This window comes from Asterias amurensis, chromosome 5 (assembly GCF_032118995.1).
Source record: "Asterias amurensis chromosome 5, ASM3211899v1".
Lineage (NCBI taxonomy): Eukaryota > Metazoa > Echinodermata > Asteroidea > Forcipulatida > Asteriidae > Asterias > Asterias amurensis.
In genome coordinates, this window is record NC_092652.1 from 15,216,633 (window position 1) to 15,238,876 (window position 22,244).

The following is a 22,244-nucleotide window of genomic DNA, read 5'->3' on the forward strand; positions in this document are numbered from 1 at the left end:
TAATCACTGAAGACAGGAGGGCGCTCTTCATTTGTACAGCATTTTATTTAAAATGTTTGATCATGAACTTAAACTTTCCATTAATAAACACCTTTTCAAATGTTTGTTGTTGTTTATAAACATGTTGTTGGCAATCAAATTAATTAATTAAAAAATAACAAAGAACGTGGTTTTGCTTTTGACAGAGCCTTGTCTTTTGTCTGTATGTGAATGCATTTTGTTTCTGTTTCTGTTTGATTGAAAAATACACTGAGTTTATGACACAGAGAGTTACATTTTTGTTGTTGGCAAATTAGTCCTGTCTGACTGTACTGTCTGTGACTGTACTGCAGAGTCTGACAAAGTTACATGTCTGAGGAGAGACGAGAGCCTAAAAACAAACTTGTTAATTTTTCCAGAAAACAATAGAATGATCATGATGACAGTAGATTAACAAGCCAAAGCACACTTACCAGCTTAAATGATACATTTGTAATAATGACTGTTGAAACTTTAAACAAATAAATAAAATCATAACACTCCGACAAAAAACTACAAGTCAGAAATCAGAACAACAACTTGCCGTACGTTACGTTTCTATTTTCTAGCTGTAGCTATGTTTTTTTAACATGAAATAATCTTATTTTTAAACCCATTATTACAAATGGATAACCCATTATCAGCTAAAGACTCACCTTTCTGTTTTCTTCGGGAACCTGAAGAAAGGCAAATGAGGGCATTTGGCCTTGCTATTTTGGCAGTTTATGGCCGAGCAACATGACATGACTCAAGCCGCCGAGTTAGCGATGTGTGGAGTGAGTGTTGTTGCTAGCAAGAGTTTTGCAGTGTGTAAACTTTTTCAACCAATCCCGCCCTTTACTTGCCGAAATGGCGCCCGCTTTGGCCCATGACAATTTCAGCATTTGCGTTGAGTTATCTATCTTGCGCGCGGCGCTTTACGATCTTTGGTCCAAACCGTCGAGTTGTCCGAACCGTGGAGATAGTTGAGCAACCGTGGAGTTGTTCGAATTGTCCGCCGTCGTCGACGCGTCGTGTTGGAATTCTGATAAAAAAATATTCAGGTTTTGCCCTGACGTCACGAAACGGCGTGTCAAGTGCACTCTCGCTGACATGCTCATAGTCTTGGCCCAAGACGATGGTGCTTGATTCACGCGCGGTTGAATCGCCAAAGCGCGCCCGCCACGGTATGATTTAGTTAACTGGACGGCTTGAAATCTAGACTACTGGCCAGTAGCTTACCTGAAGTATAGTCTAGATTTCAAGTTGTCACGGCTTGAAATCTAGACTATACTGGCAAGTAGCTTGCCTTTGGGTGCGTTTATGGCAAGCCATATGCCCATTAATTCGATAAACACTGTTTATCACCGATAAACACTGTTTTTCGACCGATAGACACTGTTTTTCAAGATAAACATTGTTTATTAAATGATAAACGCTGTTTATCGAAAAACTATGTTTATCAAGCGATAAACACAGTTTTTCGAGGTGATAAACAGAGTTTTTCGATAAACAGTGTTTATCGACTGTTAAACACTGTTTATCTATCGAGCGATAAACAGAGTTTTTCGAGGTGATAAACAGAGTTTTTCGATAAACACTGTTTATCAAGTGATAAACATGGTTTAAACAGTGTTTATCACTTGATAAACAGTGTTTATCGACTGACAAACACAGTTTTACGCCGACGCCAGATGCCCAATAATTCGATAAACAGTGTTAACAAGTGATAAACACTTTTTATCGAAAAACTCTGTTTATTGACTGATAAACACTGTTTGTCGAAAAACTATGTCTATCGACTGATAAACAAAGTTTTACGCCGACGCCAGATGCCCAATAATTTGATAAACAGTGTTTATCAAGTGGTCATAACACTGTTTATCGAAAAACTATGTTTATCGACTGATAAACACAGTTTCACGCCGAAGCCAAATGCCAAATAGTTCGATAAACAGTGTTTATCAAGTGATAAACACTGTTTATCAAGTGATAAACACGGTTTATCGAAAAACAGTGTTTATCGGTCGATAAACACAGTTTCACGATTTACCACCATCATGTTCGTAGTTACTGTGTTTAACTAACAAACGAGTACATGGAGTATGATTGGTGCGCTGGTACTCGGTCTCCCCCCCCCCCCCCCCCCCCCCGGTAAATTGGCTTAGCACACAGCGACATGACGAATACCAGTTGTGTGTGATGTAGGATTTCCCCTGCACACACGTATGTACGCACAATGCATAGCATTACATTACGGAACTACACGCGAGTACATTGAGTAGGGTTGTGTAGTATGGCGTGTCAAACGTTGCATTATTCGATAATGTACAATATATGTGCGATGTTTCTCATATATATGCGATAATTGTCACATATGTGCGATATTCATTTGATGTATGCAATAAATGTAATATATAAACAATAAATGTAATATATATGCAATAAATGTAATATATATGCAATAAATGTAATATATAATGAATAGGGTAGATGGCCTTAGCTTTCGATCCAAACCGGACCTTCTTCAGAGGCATAAAACAAGTACAAACAAATACATATCCATTTATAGAAAAAGAGAGGGGGAAAGGGATTGAGGAAAGGATCCAAAAGAAGCGGGAAAATAACAGCCAATCAAAGTTTCTATTTCAGAGACAATGTGTGGCTGTGAACCAATAGGAGTAGAGTGGCGAGGACAAAGGATGTTTAGAATGAAAGGATGGGTTACTGGACCATAAAAGTGGTAAATGTATTGTTCGACAACAATGCCGGACAACATGAAAGGGTAGGATTAGAGAGCAAGTTGCATCATGACGCAACTAACAATGGTCAATTAATAAGAATAGCAAGATCAAAGGTATGATGATTTTCATGTGGAAAAAGAGGGGGGGGGGGTTACTTACATCAGATAGTTACAGTGATGAATTTATAAAAACAACTTTAAACAAGATTAATTTATACTTTATGAATATATACAACATATAAGTACTTAGGCCGAAGTGAAGTGGAGGGTAATGAGAAGTTATTTGATACCAGTGTTTATGTTAAGTCCAAAGGGTTTGACTGTCTTGAGTTGGTGAATCCAGTGTGATTCTCTACTCTTGCGGTGTGTGTCATCACCATTGCAAGCTTCAATCACCAGAAGTTCAACATCACTAACACTATGATTGGGGCTGTTAAAGTGGATAGAGACTGGGTACGGTTTCTTAGTCTTTATGGAAGAGACATGATTCGCAAAGCGAAGACTAAGTTTGGTCTTAGTCTCTCCCACATATTGTAGCCCACATCTCTTACATGATATGACATAGACTACATTAGACGTGCTACATTCAGAGTCGGTCTTGATCGATGTTGTATGAAGAGCCAGTGGTATGACTCTTCACCTTGAGTGAGGGCTTAATGTGCAGACACGTTCTGCATTTGGAACGGGTACATTTGTGACAGCCCAGTATATCTGTCGGGGGTTGTGTTTGGACTGTACCTGGGGGAAGTTTGGCCCTGACTAGTATGTCACCAAGGTTCTTAGGGCGGCGGAATGCAACCATGGGAACCTCGGGGATTGCTGAGTGTAACCTGCTGGAGGAGTGAAGTATAGGCATATTATTATTGAGAATTGAGGGAAGTTTGGGTAGTTTGGGGTGGAAGGTGGTGACCAAAGCAACTCTATCGGTCGGAGCTTTTTTAGCTCCCGAGTTAGTCAACAGAGTATGACGAGGTACGTTGAGAGCCCTGTTGATAGCAAGTTGGACCCTACGTTCGCTGTGTCCCCTAGATACAAGGTGTTTCCTTAGCTCTGATGAGCGCCTCTTGTACAGGGTATCTGTGGAACAGATACGTCTGATACGTAAGGCCTGACTGTAAGCAATTGCCTTCTTACAGTGACTAGGGTGACAGCTATTGGAGAGAAGGTACTGGTGGGTGTCGGTGGGTTTACTGTAAACATCTGTGACAAGGCCATTAGGAGACTTGGTTATTGTCACATCTAGAAAGTTCACACTAGTGAGAGATTGTTCGGTAGTGAACTTTATGGTGGGGTGAAATGAGTTGATATATATATGCAATAAATTGTAATATATGTGCGATAAATTGTAATATATGTGCGATAAATTGTAATATATGTGCGATAAATTGTAATATATGTGCGATAAATTGTAATATATGTGCGATAAATTGTAACATATGTGCGATAAATTGTAATATATGTGCGATAAATTGTAATATATGTGCGATAAATTGTAATATATGTGCAATAATTTGCAATATATGTGCGATAATTTACAATATATATGCGATAATTTTTAATATATGTTTGATAATTTTGTAGTATATTATATGCGATCATTTGTATGCGATGTTTTGTGACGGTATACATGTGGGACCAATGATGGCTCTATCTCGACATTTACCACATTGGACTTATGTGGGCACTCAGTGCTGAGCCAACGCCGGTTATTATAGTGCTGACACAATGTTGGCAGCATTTAAGCTATAAACTATAGCTATCATTTAATTTTTTTATTGGGTTACATTATCGACGAGCTGTCGTGGGCAACTTATGTTGAACTATTTGGTCATACTACGACAATAAGCGGCAATTCATAAAATATAACTGTCCTAACAAGATAGTTACAGAATAGTTTGCTTGTTAATTGACGTTGACGTTTTGTTTGCATAATCAAGATGCGAAAACTTCAGTGTTATACCAATCGATCACGCTATTGTTGATCTAACATTGATCCAACGTTGGTTTAACGTCGACAAAATATGCAAATTGGGGGTCACGTGGCCTAGAAGTTTGTTTTTGATAATAAAACAATTTGGTTTAATTAAGTTATCCGAGGGAAGTTTCTGTACTTTTGTGTGTAATTCGAATGTAAAAAATACGAACAACAAAAGTCCAAGCAAAATTTGTAATTTAAACATTTGAATTAATAATTAAGCAGTTTTTAGCTAAAAACGGAGTAAAACCATGACTAGAAAATTTAGGGATCCTTGTCTACATAAATACAAGACATACAGTGTGTATAGAGGTATAGGCCTTGATAGGTTGTAGTCATGTATTGAGTTAGTATAAATATAAAAGTACATGTAAATAATAGAGTAGTATTAACTAACACCAATGATCATTACCTGAAATAAACAAATAATTAATTAATTAATTATCTAGGTAATTACAAAGCCATTGTTCCTATTGTGATTGCAACGTTGTTTCTACGTCGCCATTTCAACGTTATAACAATTTGCAAATCCAACTATTATTCAACGTTGTTTCAACGTCTAAACTTGACGTCTAAACTTGACGTTGAAACAACATGGTGATTTTAACGTTGTTTTTACGTCGGCATTTCAACGTTAAAACGATTTGCAAATCCAACCAGTATTCAACGTTGTTTCAACATAGAAACTTAACGTTGAAACAACGTATAAATGCCGACATTGAAACAACGTTAATATTCCCACGTTGTTTCTACGTCGGCATTTCAACGTTAAAACGATTTGCAAATCCAACTATTATTCAACGTTACTTCAACGTCGGGGTATGACGTTGTTTCAACGTTATTTCAACGTATTTTGCCCACTGGGTACTAATACTAATAATGTAATGTGTATGTGTTGTTATTTAGAAAGCGAGTCATGAAGATTCCAAGACATCACCCTGGACTGGTATAGCTAAATACAAATTGCAAATAGAAGAAGAACTGCCTCGTATTGAAGGGTAAGTGTTTCCAGTCAATGGTCAATGCAGTGCTTTGTCTTGTCTTTTTTTTTACTCTGTAAACACTTTGTTGAACTTGAATGTTTGAATGTTGGCAACCTTTTGGTTGTTTCCTATTCAGATTGAATAAATCATTAACAATTTCTGCACTAACTTTAAATATTTTTGACATTCTTTCTAAGTAATTCATTCATTTATAGAATTCATTTAGTTATAGGCTCAAACTATCTATTTGTGACCCAGGTGGCTCTTGGACATCCAAATGCTATTTCTAGTTACACAAATTCTAAGCAAGCAGAACATTCTATTCATTACAGATATAAAAACAAAACATTCCTTTCCTATCTGCTTTTTTGCATACAGATTGAATTACATGATTATAAAACCAGCTATTGTGTATGGCATCGGTGATCGGACTGGAGTCAGTAAGTTTGTTTAATATTCAATGTCTTTTTGTTTCACTGGCAATCCATTAAAACAAAATTGGATCAATTTCAAAGTCAAACCATAATTAGCAGTACAAATGCAAGTTCATTAGTTTTATTTATGGGAATTTTACTGACGGTATACCCTTTAGATTGTGAGTTAATTTTGAAAGGTTAAATGAAAAAATGTAAACTCATTATAACAAAAGGTGTCAGGACACTTCGTACCTTTGCCACTTGGTACCTTTTGCAAGGTACATGTACAAAGTGGCTTTGGACACTTCGTACTTTGGACACTTGGTACCTTTTGCAAGGTACATGTACAAAGTGGCTTTGGACACTTCGTACTTTGGACACTTTGTACCTTCTCACAAGACACTTCGTACATTCAGGATTTCTGCATCGTTTCTTGATTTCTGCATTGTTCTACACAGTCACACCGCTAAAATTAAGAAAGGCTCATTGTCACTACACTTGAGTCAATTGTAGTTTAGCATCGATTGAGGGCGCCGTGCAAATTATCTAACTACCTGTTGACTGATAGTGACGAGTATGAAATAAAAACGAATCAAACCCAAATGGTGATTTATTTAATTACTTGTTGACTGATTATTTTGTGCTTTGTGATCAGATGATTATAATGAACCATTCTTGTATAGCGCAAATCACAAACACAGAAAAGTCTCTATGCGCTTTGAGATGAAAACAAAAGATTATTGTGTTGGTTACCAAATCTGGATTAGAACAGTAAAAAGGGGGATACATTAAGATATAAAAAAGGAGGACAGGCAGTAAAAGAGAAGACAAAGAGCTACACGACTGAGGACAACAGAAAGACAACAACAATCCAGGTTTGCCAGGACTGACAAAAGTGCCTGCACTGTCACCAAGAGGTGTGTCAGTCCAACCTGGAAGGACAAGAGACAAAAAGACAAACAATTTCACATAAAGAACAGGTTAACAAACAAACACAAACAAACAAACAAACAAATAGTGTTATAGTGAATAGAACATTACAACTATAATGACCTGTTACAGCTAATGACCTATTGCCGTCACACCCGCACCGCAAAAACATCACACCACAAAACATCACAGAGCCAACGGCGCATTTCATGACCCATTGTCAGGCTGCTAAAACAGGAACAGCTCCACTCTGTAAACTTACCGTTACCATGCTGTAAACACAATACAAACGTCGGAGGATATAAGTTTAGGTAGAGACGCACTCAAGAATTATACCAAAGCCAGTCCTGGTAACTTTCTGCGTGGCAGCGCAAGTAAAAGTCCAATGGGAGCCGCATGGCTAAAGAGTTCTTATAAGGAAGCAATGTGTATTGTTTATGGGTAGTGCACATTGTCTAGATCTCATTGATAGGTTGTTAATGTGGTGTCTATTTACAGTGCCAAGACTTATCACAGCAGCAGTCTACAGACAGCTTCAGGAAAAGATGAAGGTAATATCAACAACCAATTACTGCGGTATTTTAGATTTTAAAATTTGCAATGTTTCCCTCTGCCTTGGTATAATAATATTAATATCTAAGTCTTATATAGGCGCTGAGTATATACAAACTTTCAGAGAGATAGGTTATTGAAGTGATTCTGAGACCCAAGTATGTAGCACTATGCAAGGGTTTACAAGGTGCTACGGTGCATACAGCAGCCTAAGCTAGAAACACCGGGGCGAACCCCTTCTCTTTTCGATAAGTGTACTTATTCTGGGTTCTTTTTACATGCGTTACACAACACATGGGACCACTGGCCTTACGACCCATCCGAAGGACGAAGCCCCTAATTTGGGGTGCAGTTGTCCGCCCCTGCATTAGCCTGTTGGTACAACTATGCAAATTCCAAAGAAAAACATGGTCAAACCTTGAATTTCAATCCACTTTTATTTACCAATGCATGGTGGAAAAGACATCAGACCCGTATGCTTTGTCTTTGAAAGGGCATGAGCACCAAGGCATTTTCTCCTTGGTAAAGGGCACCCTATGAGGAAATTGTAAATGTCTACTTTAGCATTTCAAGGGCGCCAAGGCAATGTCCAGGGGGTAGGAGGCAATCGTCTTTGTTGCCTCCATGAAGTATCAGACCTGAGACATACAAAAGCACAACAACAAAATTATGAATATCTTTGACAAATTTACGGAATTAAGAAATGAAGAGTGTGTGATATTTTATTAATTTGTGAGGCTTTGCTATTTAGAGATGTGATGTGTTGTAATATACTTGTGTAAACTGGGCTGAACCTAACTAATAATCTTTGCTTTGGTTCTTCTTTAGTTATTATGGACTCCAGAGTTGAAGATGAACACTATACATGTTGAAGATTTATGCTTGGCAGTGTGGCACTTAATACAATATGGTCAACAGGGTCATGTCTACAATATTGTAGACAAGTCAGATACAAGTAAGTCATATTCTTCTTGTCAGATTTCATTATCCACTGAAAGTGTTGGTAGAACCAACTTTTGGAATTGGGAAGAGTATATTTGTTCCCCCGATCTAGTTTTTAACCATGGGAATAAATATTTTGAATTTCTGATTATAAATATCATTACTATTTGTTGAGGATATTGTTATCACAATGGAACCATGACTAAACCAAGTAAAGACAGTAAACTTCATATTATATCTCTCAAAGTGCACAAGGAATTCCTAGAAAACTTGTGGTACTGTTCACTGTGAATTGACCAAACCATTTGCCCAAAAGCCATGATCGATATTTGGCCATGGTACATGATGGAATCCCGAACTTAACATTTACATTGTTAAAAAATGGTGGCAGCCTATTGAACATAAAAAGGATGAAGGTCTGGAATCGGGATTACACAATAAATGCTGCAAAAAGGGAGATTTTGAGCCCAAATTCCAGTATCCTTTGTCCTTGTTTGTACGGGGAGAACCAAGAATGTAGCACTGTGCACATTACACAATATAATGTCTGTTGCATGTTGACATGGCACTGCTGTTGATCTTTTTCCAAAAAAAACATTGTTTTGGTGTGTCCACGGCATCTCATGTATATAACTTTAAATTTCTTTTGGGGTTCAACAAAGAATTGACTGGAATAGGGTTCGAACCAATTACCTCTGGATTAACGTGCTGGCGCTCTACCAACTGAGCTATCTAGCCCTATATTGGCGGTGTCCCTATTTTGTCTATATTTTTGTTTGTGGATGCCAGTCAGAAGCCATACAACCGTTAACTGCTGTGTAGCCAGGGATCACACCCAAATTACGATACAACCTGGGAAGCGGCAGCCAGCGGATCACCTTAAGGGATGTGACTTTTTGTTTCAGATATCAATTTAAACCACAAGGGAAACTGACTGGGTAAATTTTTAAAAATAATTTTTTGGGAGTTGAAAAAAGAATCTACCAGTCAATTCTTTGTTCAACCCCCAAAATTAACGCAAAATTCATTTACAAAATTTACCCATTCAGTTTCCCTTGTGGTTTATAATGATAACTTTTAATTTTTATGGTCATCCGGTTTTTTTCTGGTCGTTAATATTTTGCATTTAAACTCGTCATCCGATATTAACCAGTTAAAGGCACTGGATACCTGTGGTAATTGCCAAAGACCAGTATTTTCACTAGGTGTATCCCAACATATGGATGCATAAAAAATCAAACCTGTGAAAATTTGAGCTCAATTGGTCATCGAAGTTGCAAGAGAATAATGGAAGAAAATAACACAGCTTTGCGTTTTTTCAGATGCATAATAAAAAGCTTCAGCTGAAGTCTTTTGATATTTGAGTAAGAAATTACCTCTTCCTCAAAAACTATTATACTTCAGAGGGCACCATTTCTCACAATGTTTTATACTATCAACAGCTCTCCATTACTCGTTACCAAGTAAGTTTTTATACTAACAACTATTTTGAGTAATGACCAATAGTGTCCAGTGCCTTTTAAGACGCATCATAAGAATAACCTTTGAGTAAACATCAATGAAGTATTATTCATTTCACGTTGTTCCTAACAGCTCAAGGCTCCATGGCTGAATTGGTTTGCAGAATATTTGACATCAAACATGACTACTTTGGAACAGTCATCTCCAACTTTGCACGGGTAAGTTAACAGAATATTGCATGGCATGATGTCTGGTTACAGCTCTTTATCCTAGGAACATCTGAAATATATCTGATATAATTTTTGTGCGCCATGTCTGTCAATGATGACACTCCCGACGTAAAAACAAGAACTCTGCTACATACACAAGGACAACCACATCCCAGAAGCTATGATTTTATCAAAATGTAGATATAGATAATTCAAAGCTTTCCGAACTAGATGCCCATATTTAGACTCAACTTGTCTCTATTTGTTTTGATTGTAACAGCTGAATATGGCTGAGATTGTAGACGATTCAAATGACAAACATTTTGAGCCATGGACTGAAGCGTGTAACCGTGATGGTTTGCAGTATACCCCATTGAGTCCCTATCTGCACCAGGTATGTACAATAATAATAAATATTTGGTTTCAGTATGCTTTATATACACCATTTCTCAAAGCGCTTCCAACGTTATTACCCTGATCACTGGGATATTTCATTCCTTAAACCATCTCAGCTCGCTGGGGAGTATAGAGCCTGTGCTGCCACTAAGCTAAACCAACCACAAGAACCATCTCTGTCCTCACAGTACCCATTTACCCCCGGGTGGAGAGAAGCAATTATAGTAAAGCGTCTTGCTCAAGGACACAAGTGTCACGACCGGGGTTTGAACCCACACTCGCCTAAACAGAAATGCCAGAGCTTGAGTTTGGTTCTCTTATCCGCTCAGCCACGACACCCCAGAAATGAGAAAATAGAATCATCTGCTGCTAACAGGGCCCAATTGCTTGGCTCTGATTTTGCTTACAGATGCAGGGAATTCCACACTTACGTTAAGTTAGCAAGGAATTAGCTTGTTAGCACGTTACTAGGCATTCTTTGCTTACACATCTAGCACAGAACAGAAGAGGAGAATGATAGCGATTATTGCAGATTTCTGGAGGGTTAGCAGAGCCATGAAATTTAGCTCACCAACTAAAAGGGCATGTGCTATAAATACCCCAAAGACCCTTGTAGTCTTAAAATGTTGGGTCATTACCATAAAAAAGTGACTGATATCTAAATGTATTTACAATGTTATGATTCTGATCTACCTAACAGTGATAGGCTCTACTAGCTGTCCGAGACCATTCCATCACAATCATTAAATGACTTGCCAAATCTATAACAATTGGAGACTGAACAAGTGTGAAGACTATTCTGAAGTAATATATATTTGGTTTGCGGTAACACCGTGTGTATATCTACTTGCGAGGTAGATTTTTTTCTGAAAAGAACTGTCCTTTTAAAAAATTTATAATACATGGGTGGAAGGTTGAAAATCAGCCGGGACTACATGTACTACTTTAGCTTAAAGGATCGTTATTACCTGCACTACCGCAGAGTGAGTTCTTAAATGGTCTCAACGTTTCGACTAGCATACTCAAGTCATCGTCAGAAGTTTGACGGAAAATCCGAACAATCTACTCTGCAGTAGTAGAATATATAGCAAGACAGTTCTCAAAAGAACAAATTCTACCTGGCAAGTAGACCCACATATAGTGTTACTGCAAACCTCACCATGCAAAGCCTCAAATCATATATTCTGTAGTAGTAGTAGTCTAGAAGTTACTTTTTATGGTAAAAGTTTATCTTGAGCTCTAAATTGTTGATGACACATAAACACTGTATTGATTTGCTCTGATTTGACCAGGAGCTGTTGTACAACAAACATTTGTACATGGACGGACAGAAACTAGAGACCACTGGCTTTCAATTGACCAAACCACAACTCACTGAGGAATTATTAAGACAGGTAGGTGTTGGACTCGAGACTATCACAAGATGGTTATTGTTCAGACTGTGTTCCTATGGTTACGAATCAAATTGGTAGTTTAACTGGCCAGCTTCTTCCCAAGTAAACTAACCTCGTCAAACTAACTAAACTAAAAAGTCCAGTGCCGATGCATCGTCCTGGTAAAACCGGTCAGTAAAATTGAACGTCTGGTTCGCTGCAAGTCATGATCACATGCACTCGGAAGTGAACTACGACAATGCATATACACTGGTGATGTTCAACTCAGAAATTGTGTCCCTTTGCTTGCGTTATTTTCTTAGTTATTGCTGTGCTTTTCTTCAACCATTTTTTACAGGCAAGGTCATGTATTTTGTCACATCTGGTTTAAGGTCACTGGCGTGATACCCTCATTTTGTCAGTTTGTTTAACTATTGTCTCAGTTTGAGTACCATGTCAAATAATTCAAGTGCGAACCATGGTCAGATTTACCCATTGGAATGTTACCTATGTTCTTGGTTAAGTTTTACTCCAATGCGAACTGGAAGTTCTTAATGAGAAGTCCCCTCGATTCACTATGCAAATAAATCTACTTCGCAGTAATAGAAAATAAAGCAATACAAGTTCTACAGAGTAAATGCTCACTTGCTGAGACTATGCCAGCCAGTGCTGACAGAATGATCTAACCTCACCTGTAACTCATCTTTCTTGTCTTGAGAAAATTCTCCATACACTTCAAACCAAATGTTCATAGATACCTCACCATGCAATGGCTCAGATCTTAAATACAAACAATATTGTGAGTGACCTGTTGTACCATTCAAGGCTGTCAATGTTTCTTTTATTATTTCTGCTACAGATGCTGGATGACTATGTAAGCATGGGTCTGTTTCCTAAATCTCTGGCACCATCTTTAAGGTAATATCAGTGGTATTGTTTCCTAAATCACTGGCACCATCTCTAAGGTAATATCAGTGGTATCTGCTTGGAGGATGAGGCAAGGAGCCAGGAGGTGCTATGTGGTTATGATAATTCCTGCTAATATACATGTATGTATACACATTGATCTCTATTATACTTGCTGGAATACAGGGTGATGTATGTATTCAAACTACATAGGGCGATTGTTGTAAAAGACCCAGAGCCGTATATTGGGAGACTTGCAACAATTTGTGATTACCGGTAGAAGCCATTTTGTTCCCCAAGAAATGCATGGGCGAATACGGGGTGCTAGACTAGTCTGCCCGTTGGTTTGTGCTGCATCTGGAGACAACATAGCGTCCAGTAACCACATGACCAAAGAAAACTGGTCCCTCCATGTCACAACTTCTCTCAATACACAGCTCCGAAAAGACCGAAGGGCTGTTTTTTGTGCTGCATTGACCCTTTGTCTTTTTGGGTTGGGTAAAACATTGCATGTTCATTTTTTAGTTTTTTATTTTTACATTGTGTAGTCAAAGATTAAATTTATTTATATGGCTTTGAGATGGCAATTTGTGATTAGAAGCCAAAAAACCTTGTGATGTTATGATAGGAAATCTAATCAGATTAGAAGATGATATTGGCCCAATTTCATAGAACTGCTTTTTCAAACAAAATTGTAAACAGCATTTTTTTGCTAAGCACAACTATTAAGCAGGATACCAGTTACATTTTGTACATCATTCTGGCAAGCACAATCTTGCTGTGCTTAGCCATTTTTTATGTTTAAGCAGCTCTATGAAATTGGGCCATGTTGTCAGCAATGTGGAGGCATGAAAACACGTCAATAACTGAGTCATGTTATCAATACTTAACATCATTGTTAAGGCTTGTCTTTTGTCAAGGATTGTTTTCATAGATCTTTTGTTATCGATGAGCTAAGAAATTATGAAATTGTGACTCCTATATAAGAGAGCTCACTGTTGTATATGACCGAACCCTTTGACTTTAGAAAGATGAAGGGTCGTTGTTTTGCTTTTTCAATGTAATGTGAATGTTAAACAGAACAAAAGTGGCTTACATGTATATAGTTACACTGGTGATTGATGCCTTGCATTATATGCAAATTGTTTCTTGTTATTTCATTGTTAAATTCATTGACAGCCAGTTAATTTATGTAAATTTTTTTTTTTAATGTCTAATGGTGATTTTAATTGTAGCAAAGATTTGCTGATTTTTATTTTCTAGTTTTGAAAATGGTCAAGGACCGGTGAAAGATCAAGATTTCAATGGAGGCTCATCACAGTGAAAATGTGCAACTGTTGTTATAACTAGCTTTTATTCCAATTCTTTGGGGTCTGTGTACGGAGAGATGACTGACTTCCTCAAAATGAAAACATGCTCTTCCATTACTGATACATTATTGGCGACTAGTATTTTTGTTTTGTCATCTTGAAAGCCATCTTCAGAATGATTCGCACCCAAAACAGGCCTACTTCTAGTTATCAAACGTACCCTACATTGCAAAGGAAAACAAAGTTGTCAATGCTTTGTTTGTCATGCCTGACAACGAAGACCCTGCTGAATTTTAAACTAATCTATGTTTTGTTTGAATATGAAAAGCAATGTGCTGTTTTCTGGTGTTTAACAAAAAAATACACTTTTGAAATGGCTGCCAAATAAAAAATATATGATTCTGGGGGAAGAGGTTTATACGTATGGATTGCTTATGGACTCAACTTTCATATGACACCAAAAAGAAGGGAAAAAATGCACTATTTGGTAAGCACTGCTCACTTTTGAAAAGGGTATGAAAAAAATTTGCGCAGTAATTTTGTTGTGCAGTATTTAGCGTTCTTATCTGTGAGAGTTAAGTACCTTGAAGCTTACAAAATTCACTCCAAGATGTCAGCTACTTATTCTTCAGTGAGCAGTGATCACCCAAGCATGATTTTTTTCAGACTTTTTGGTGTCATATGAAAGTTGAATCCATAAGGTATCCATACGTATAAACCTTTTCCCCCAGAATTATGTATTTTTTATTTGCCAGCCATTTCAAAAGTGTATAGGTTTTTTTTTATAGACTCACGGTAATGTTTGGATAAGAATGAGTCTTTGCAACTTCTGAAAATATGTTTTTTGCTCTGATATTAAGCTATTTGGAATTAATGGATGCAGACATCCTTCAGAAGCTTAGTGAATATGTGGTGTGTTAAGCTGCCAATCATGAGAAAATAATATTTAAAAAAATTGATAATGTGACGGAATATTCCAAAGTTTTAAAATGTTGCCTGCAAGAAAACTAGGTGTGGTGGCAATGCTGTTATGTGTATTTTATGAAAGTGAATGAAATGTTAAAAACAAAATTGTGTGCAATATAAAAACAAAAATTAAATTGTCTTAAAAATGTATGCCCGTGATGCTATTGACTAAAATTCAGTTTTCTTTACAATGTTATAAAAAATATAAACAAGCAACTATAAAAATCATAAAAGGAAAGTTGATGTTTCAAAAACCTCTAATTTGTGTCACCATTACACAGGGTTTGATTACCAGTTGGGCAAAATAGTTTACAAGTAACTGGTAACAGAGGGCAAGTCTTAATCTCAGGTTTTCTTTATTAAATTTGTTAGAATCATTTTACTTTCAATTGCTAAATTTTACTGTTAAATTATTTTCATGTTAAACTGAAGTATTTGAAGGAACAGAATCTCGCACATAAAACTCAATATGTTTGGAAAGAACTTGGTGGTCCCAGGAGATTAAAATACGCTGGAGACTTGCGTAGTCTTAAATCCCTCAACTTCAATCTTACTGTAAGAGTCACTATTTTCCTCTACCCTAAGGAAAGATATTTAAGAATCATTGTGTTTTGTATTATCATGAGATTATAATTTTACTATTTAATAAGATGATATGCAGTTTAAAAAAACCGTCAAGTTTAAATGTCATATTTAAGAAGTGCATTGCTTAAATTGCTAATGATGGATTTGGTCTAAATGTGATCGAAGCTTAGAAATGGATTGAAGTCGGAAAAGAATAAATGTTGCAGACAAATTAGGATTCAAAAAGACAAAGCAAAACTGTATCAAAAGTTTAGACAATGTAACATGCTTAACTCGTCTTTAAAGCACAATAAATACAAACAATTCCCCTTCTCATACATTCCTAGTGTTATTGTAACCAAGGTTAATCATTCAAATAAACTAGCATGTTTATATATTCATAAAGTTTACATTATATAGTTTTTGATGCATTAAAATAAAAACGCTGGCCAATTTCAACCAAATTTTGCTAATTTTCATTTTCTCACTTTCAAATTTGAGCAAATCATTTTTAAAAAGTTCTTGCAAACTCGTGATTCCTTTCTTTTGATTGCATTTAAATTATTGTCATGACGCAATTAAGTTTAGTTGATGCGTTCTAACTAGTTTAAACTAATTTTAAAACACATTCTATTAATCTTTAGATAAACTTCTTGATATAGGCTTTAAAGTATCAATTATTTGAATTTGAACTGAACGTTCAACTAATAAACTGAAATGAGTTTATGTTATTATGATTGAATGCTGATTGAAACTTAAAGAGCTTTTTGGTTGAGACTGAAAACATTTATATAAATTAAATAGGTTGTTGGGTCGATTAGAGATGTTCTAATAGGATTAGGAATTGTATACAATTCTGCTAGGGTTAACAGTATACTGTGTTCATTGGCAGTAAACAACCAAATTCAAAATGGTGCTTTTAGTAACAAACTTTCCTGAATAAACCATTTGCAAGTTAGATTTTAATGTTGTCTGGTACAATGATATTGTTTGATCACAAGTTACCAGGTAAATTTGAATTCCTCAGACTATTTAGACAGTTGCTATGTTACATGATTAGGGTCAAGCTTTTGCATAGTTACGTAAGAGAAGGTGAACACCCATACAGTATTCTGAATGAATGTGTATGGCACATTGGTACCAGGGTTTGCTCATCTGGAGGTTGCTATAAAAGCTTGCCCCGAATCATTTTACATAGCAACCGTCTTTATAGTCTGAGGAACTCAAATGAATGTGGTACATTGTGACTTAAGCAAGTCATTGTACAAGACATTCAAATCTAACTCAAAATGGCTTATTAGGTTACCAGCCAAATACTTGCATATGTTATGAGACCAATCCGCAGTAGTGTGAACAAATATCCCAAAACATGTATTGGATGCCTTTGAGTACATTTGTTGCAGAAAATAATTATAAGGTGAAATCTAGACTGTTCCCATTCATGTGGCAAAACTGATCGAAAATGAAATGCACAAACATAATGTACTCACTGAATACATTTTGTTTGTGTGCATACTATTCAATCATTTTGTTTTATATACCTTATACACATAGATCCTTGTCATTTTGAAACTTGTTCACACTAAAAACAGAATAGAAAGAACCTGGATGACCCCATGTAGACAACAACCTTGTCCACTGTGACACAACCTTGCCTTGTTTGGACAAACGGGTGTAGGTGAGGAAGGATTACTTTGGAAATGTTGCTGCGAAGCATCCAATAATCATCCATATTGGACTGAATCATTAAATTTTGGAACATTAATGGAAGTAGACATTCACAATGAAGAATGTCATGTGACACGTGTTGCACCAATCAAATGACAAGGATCTGTGTGTGGGGGTATTAATAAGTAATAGCTTATGCCCAAATCAGTTACGCCTGCAAGGTTTTTTTGTAGTGTAAATAACTTTTGAGAATTTGGGGGGAAACATTTAATAGATGCAGCTGGCTTACCTGCTATTACCAGAAAATAGTGCATTTTGAAAATGCTGTGTGAAGCTGCACATACAGCCAACATATTTGAGTAGCAATTATTGTCATTTTGCTTTCTTTAACTCTTTATTGTATTCTAAGATTTACTGTTCGTAAAAGTAGTTTTATTGTTTCTTTGTAGGTCTACCTCTCAGATATTTATTTGGGTGATTAGTTTGACATTTTTTCATTTCGTTCATTTAATTTCGTTGATCTTCCTGTGAGGCTTTTGTAGTAGTATCCAAAGGGAAATATACCCCACTTTTACTAAAAATTGATCATAACCCAATTCTTCGTTTGTTTTTCTTGATTTTGATACTTGGTTCTTTAAAGCTAAATGTACCTTATATGAATTGAGATATACCATTCCAATTGGCTTACTTCATACTGTTAGATTCTGTAGGGATTGATTGGTTTAGTGCTGTATGTGAACTTGTAAGAAACTAGTTTTCCCTGTTTGGGACACATTGCCTTGGATCGGGCGAGTTGGTCAATTAAAAGCGTTTGAAACAGTTTGTTATAAAATGCATGGTTAGAAAGCTGTATTTAACTCCACAAAATGGGAGACCGTGTTAGTTCGCAAAGTAAAAGAAAAACCATGTTCGAGGCATATTTGTGTGGATCATTATTATCTACTCTTAAAATATCTTACCAACCGTATGTGCATTTCATAACGAGCGCTTTTTATAGAACTCACCCGATCCAAGGCAAACTGTTTTTTTTTTTTTACATTCCTATTCAGCTAAACCTTGCCTGTAGTCTTACCACAGTCAACCTGTTATTCTGATGTAAACATGACAAAAATCCCTTGCCCAACTTGTGTATAATCGTTCAATATCCTCCTATCCTATGTCACTTCACACCAACATCCCTCAGTCTGAATCCTTCATTTCCACCAAAGATAGAGAAGAAACCCGACAATAATATTAACTTGCACCTATTTGGAAGAGTTTTTTTTTGTTAGACACACACATGGTGTTACCGCAAACCAAATATACATTGATACCTCACCATACAATGCCTCAAATCCTATGTATGTTTTTTTGTTACTAAAAACTGCAGTTGTAATGTGAAACAAAACACTCAAGCATTCGTAATTTATTGTTATCCCTCCATATTATGCGTGTATCATTCCGACCAAATACAAAACGATGTGATAGGTAGACCTAAATGTTATTGCTATCAAAGCTTTTGGTGCTTGTGCTCTATGCAAATGTAATATTATTAAATACAGTTCAACTGTTTCATATTAAAATATGGCAAGTTGTGTTGCAATATTAATATACCTTTCAGACTACATGACTTGTTTTTTTTTCTAAAGTTTTATTCATCTCCATGTACAAATAGATTGATTGCAATTTGAGTCATAGACCGCAGTCTTTGATGTATTAACATGGGACATTTTACCCTGTTTTGTAGTTGTGGTATTTTGGAGAGGGTTTATCTTACTTCGTAACTTTTTCAAAAAGATATGACAAAGGAAAACATCTAATTTCATGTTTCATTAAGTATCTATCTCCATCACATTTGTGACCCGCTCTGTGAAAATGAGTCACATGTAGGCAATTTCAGGAATTGAGTTATATGCATGGCTGGAAAGAACACAGCAGCAGTAATTTGGTATGTGTCTACGCTTTGGGGTGTATCGCGTTGTTGAGTTACTCTCGTTTGAAGTTAGCCACTACACCATTTTTTTTTTTTTACGAATTACAAGTAAAATGATATTTTAAACTACCATTGTGTGCAAAAGGATACAAATTAGACATAAGTATGACCACAAAATTATTGTATTCATAGCTTTATTGCCTAATATTGCATTGGGCGACATGTGACTCATTTTCACAGAGTGGGTCACATTTATGTTTTTGACGGGTATGACCTTTTATGAGTTTATGGGCAACACTTTGAAGGGTGTTAACTTTTAAGAGTTATGGGTGGCACTTGAATGATGTGACCTTATTAGTTGATGGGTGACATTTTGAAGGGTATGACCTATAGGACTTTATGGTTGGCATTAGAAAAGTTTAGCGTGCCATTTTGAAGGAAGGGAATCTTAGTTTCCAAAGCATTTTAAAAAATACAATCAAAGGGGCACTATTAAGTGATCTTTTGGATGGTTTCACAATTACACCCCATACACAATATAACGTTTTTAAAAACGCACTGAAGCTTGTCTATTTATTTCAGTCTTGATTATTAAAGCAGTTCGAACATTAAAGCTTTTAAAAAAATAATAACAATCTATGATGTAAAAATTAATCTGCATTTCACAATGCAACGTTACTGGACATTTTAAAGAAAGAACTATTAGACCATGGGATGATCGCTAGAACTGTTCAAAACAGTAGCCCCCACTTTTGGACCACGCAATTTTTGTACGTAGGTATGAAATAAAATACAGAAAATCCATTACTTGCTGTTGCTTGGCGAAAATCTTGCACCGAATCCCGAAAAGAAGCAATTACAGCGATAAATAGTGATCTAAAAATCCTCGGAAGCCTGCGATGTGGGTGACGTCATTCGAAGCATTATCGTGTTTCGTTCCCACACTGTACCATTATAACATACAGAGTATTTCTTCGAACCTCTGAATAAAAGGATTCCGATTCACAGGCTCGTTCGACAAAATTATAAGTTATCACACAAGCGCGAGTGGAATACGAACAAATAGTGCGTCTGCGTCCCACATCTAACTCGGCCGCGCGTGTGATAATAAAAAATGAACACACGCACGTCGTAGCATTGATGTTGAATCAATAAAATCATGGGTTTTTGTTGTAGGCCTAATTTGCATGTTAATCGGACAGAAAAGGGGAAAATTTACATCGTTCACATTAAACACTTGGAAAAGGTTCTTGCACTGCCGTGAACGATTGGTAAATAGTCCCAGTGTATACAGACGTTATCAAAAAATACTGTTTTTGACCTAAAATTACCCAAAAATTGGTCTGTTCACGAACTGTGCAGTTTAAGAGCTTAGCAAAAACCAAATTCGGATTCAGTACCATTGAAAACCTTGAGCGTCAAATTTCATGCAGTCCGTTTTTTCCTATTCACAAAAGCCTTCAATAAAATTAATATTCAAATTTATCGCTTTATACCAAGGATTTATAATAGGCTAGTTCTACAAGAAGCCACTAATTTTACCATATTCACACTCCACGGCTGGCAGCATACATTTTTATGTTATTGACCCCTTGCACGCGCGTCACAAGCGGTGACTGATGCGACGCTCACCATGTTGGTGGTCAAAAGGTTTACGTGAAAACTCCGCGTCGCCTAAAAATGCGCACTTCACTGAATAACACATGTAGACATTGACCACCAAAATGGCGCATCCAAGATTATTCTGATGATGACGTCAGGTGAATTGGGTTAATAGGTTTTTGCCGTGAGTTCCTCATTAATCAGTTATTTTCATGAAACAATGCAGCTCTCAACGTAAAAGGCTGCAACTTTAAACACAGCTTATTAAGAAGAAAAATGACACAAGGGCGTTTGCGTGTGTTTGCGAATGTGTGCAAGGCTGCGATTTACCGTTACGCATGCCGCAAAACGTGCCAAATTTGTATTGCACTTTTGGTCACATTACCCTGACTTATGGACAGCGCGCACATTAACATGAAAACGCAAAGCATTTCAAGCATCCTGCATCTAAAATGACAGAATTATGAGGAATCTATGACATCCAAATCCACCAAAGAAAATTTTATGCTGCCATGGAATGTGATTCCGGTGAAATTGGTGGCTTCATGATGGTAAGATCTGAGTTATGAAACTTTGCAAATTGTTAAAAATCTTAAATATATCTGAGTATATATTTAAAAAAAAATATACATTACACTTACACTTACAAAGAGCAAAGCAATTTGCATGGGAATCTTCTTTGAGATGATTATGTTTGTAACACAGACATTTCATACATAAACAGTGAGAAAGGAATATTAGAGGCAGTGGGCACTATTGGTAATTACTCAAACAAATTATTAGCATAAAACCTTACTTGGTAGCGAGTAATGGGGAGCTGTTGATAGTAAACAAACATTGTGAGAATCGGCTCCCTCTGAAGTAACAAAGTTTTTGAGAAAGAAGTAATTTTCCACGAATTTGATTTTGAGACCTCAGAATTAGATTTTGAGGTTTCGGAATCAAGCATCTTAAAGCATACAACTTCGTGTAACAAGGGTGTTTTTTCTCTTCCATTATTATCTCACAACTTCGACGACCAATTGAGTTCAAATTTTCACAGGTTTGTTATTTTGTGCATATGTAACCAGGGTCTCGAGGTAAACCTGTGGCAAGTAAATATGAAGGCAATATGTTGAGTCAATTTCTGTCTTTCTGTTAAAACAATGCATTTATTAGTAAAAGTACATCAATACAAATGCTTAACTATTAGAGAAAACTAGCATTATTTACATAAGTTGAACATTCTGCTTTCCTTAACCTATGGAGCTATAGCATCTATCCACAGTCAAATATCATTTTGATAATCATATTTATGAATGAAACTACGCATACAGTTTAGGAATACTTCAAATTACTA

General features: G+C 36.5%; 3 protein-coding genes across 3 annotated transcripts in view; 2 read left to right on the top strand and 1 right to left on the bottom strand.

The window, feature by feature from the left end:
- The window catches only part of LOC139936968 (4-hydroxy-2-methyl-3-oxo-4-farnesyl-3,4-dihydroquinoline-1-oxide ketoreductase-like), a 90,065-nt gene extending 71,082 nt beyond the window's left edge, over window positions 1-18,983 (top strand). Inside the window, exon 15 of the transcript XR_011786041.1 lies at window positions 14,804-18,983. The gene's annotated coding sequence lies outside the window, so the exon portion shown is untranslated. The remainder of the gene's footprint in view (window positions 1-14,803) is intronic.
- LOC139936972 (uncharacterized) overlaps window positions 1-18,983 on the top strand; it is a 31,842-nt gene extending 12,859 nt beyond the window's left edge. Inside the window, exons 2-9 of the mRNA XM_071931862.1 lie at window positions 5,622-5,713; window positions 6,077-6,138; window positions 7,543-7,595; window positions 8,425-8,551; window positions 10,132-10,217; window positions 10,489-10,602; window positions 11,897-11,998; window positions 12,837-18,983. Coding sequence (XP_071787963.1) covers window positions 6,087-6,138; window positions 7,543-7,595; window positions 8,425-8,551; window positions 10,132-10,217; window positions 10,489-10,602; window positions 11,897-11,998; window positions 12,837-12,899 — 597 coding nt within the window. The 5' untranslated portion in view covers window positions 5,622-5,713; window positions 6,077-6,086 and the 3' untranslated portion in view covers window positions 12,900-18,983. The remainder of the gene's footprint in view (window positions 1-5,621; window positions 5,714-6,076; window positions 6,139-7,542; window positions 7,596-8,424; window positions 8,552-10,131; window positions 10,218-10,488; window positions 10,603-11,896; window positions 11,999-12,836) is intronic.
- LOC139936969 (uncharacterized) overlaps window positions 1-22,040 on the bottom strand; it is a 52,514-nt gene extending 30,474 nt beyond the window's left edge. The window contains exon 1 of the mRNA XM_071931854.1: window positions 21,991-22,040. The gene's annotated coding sequence lies outside the window, so the exon portion shown is untranslated. The remainder of the gene's footprint in view (window positions 1-21,990) is intronic.
- Window positions 22,041-22,244: the final 204 nt, after the last annotated feature.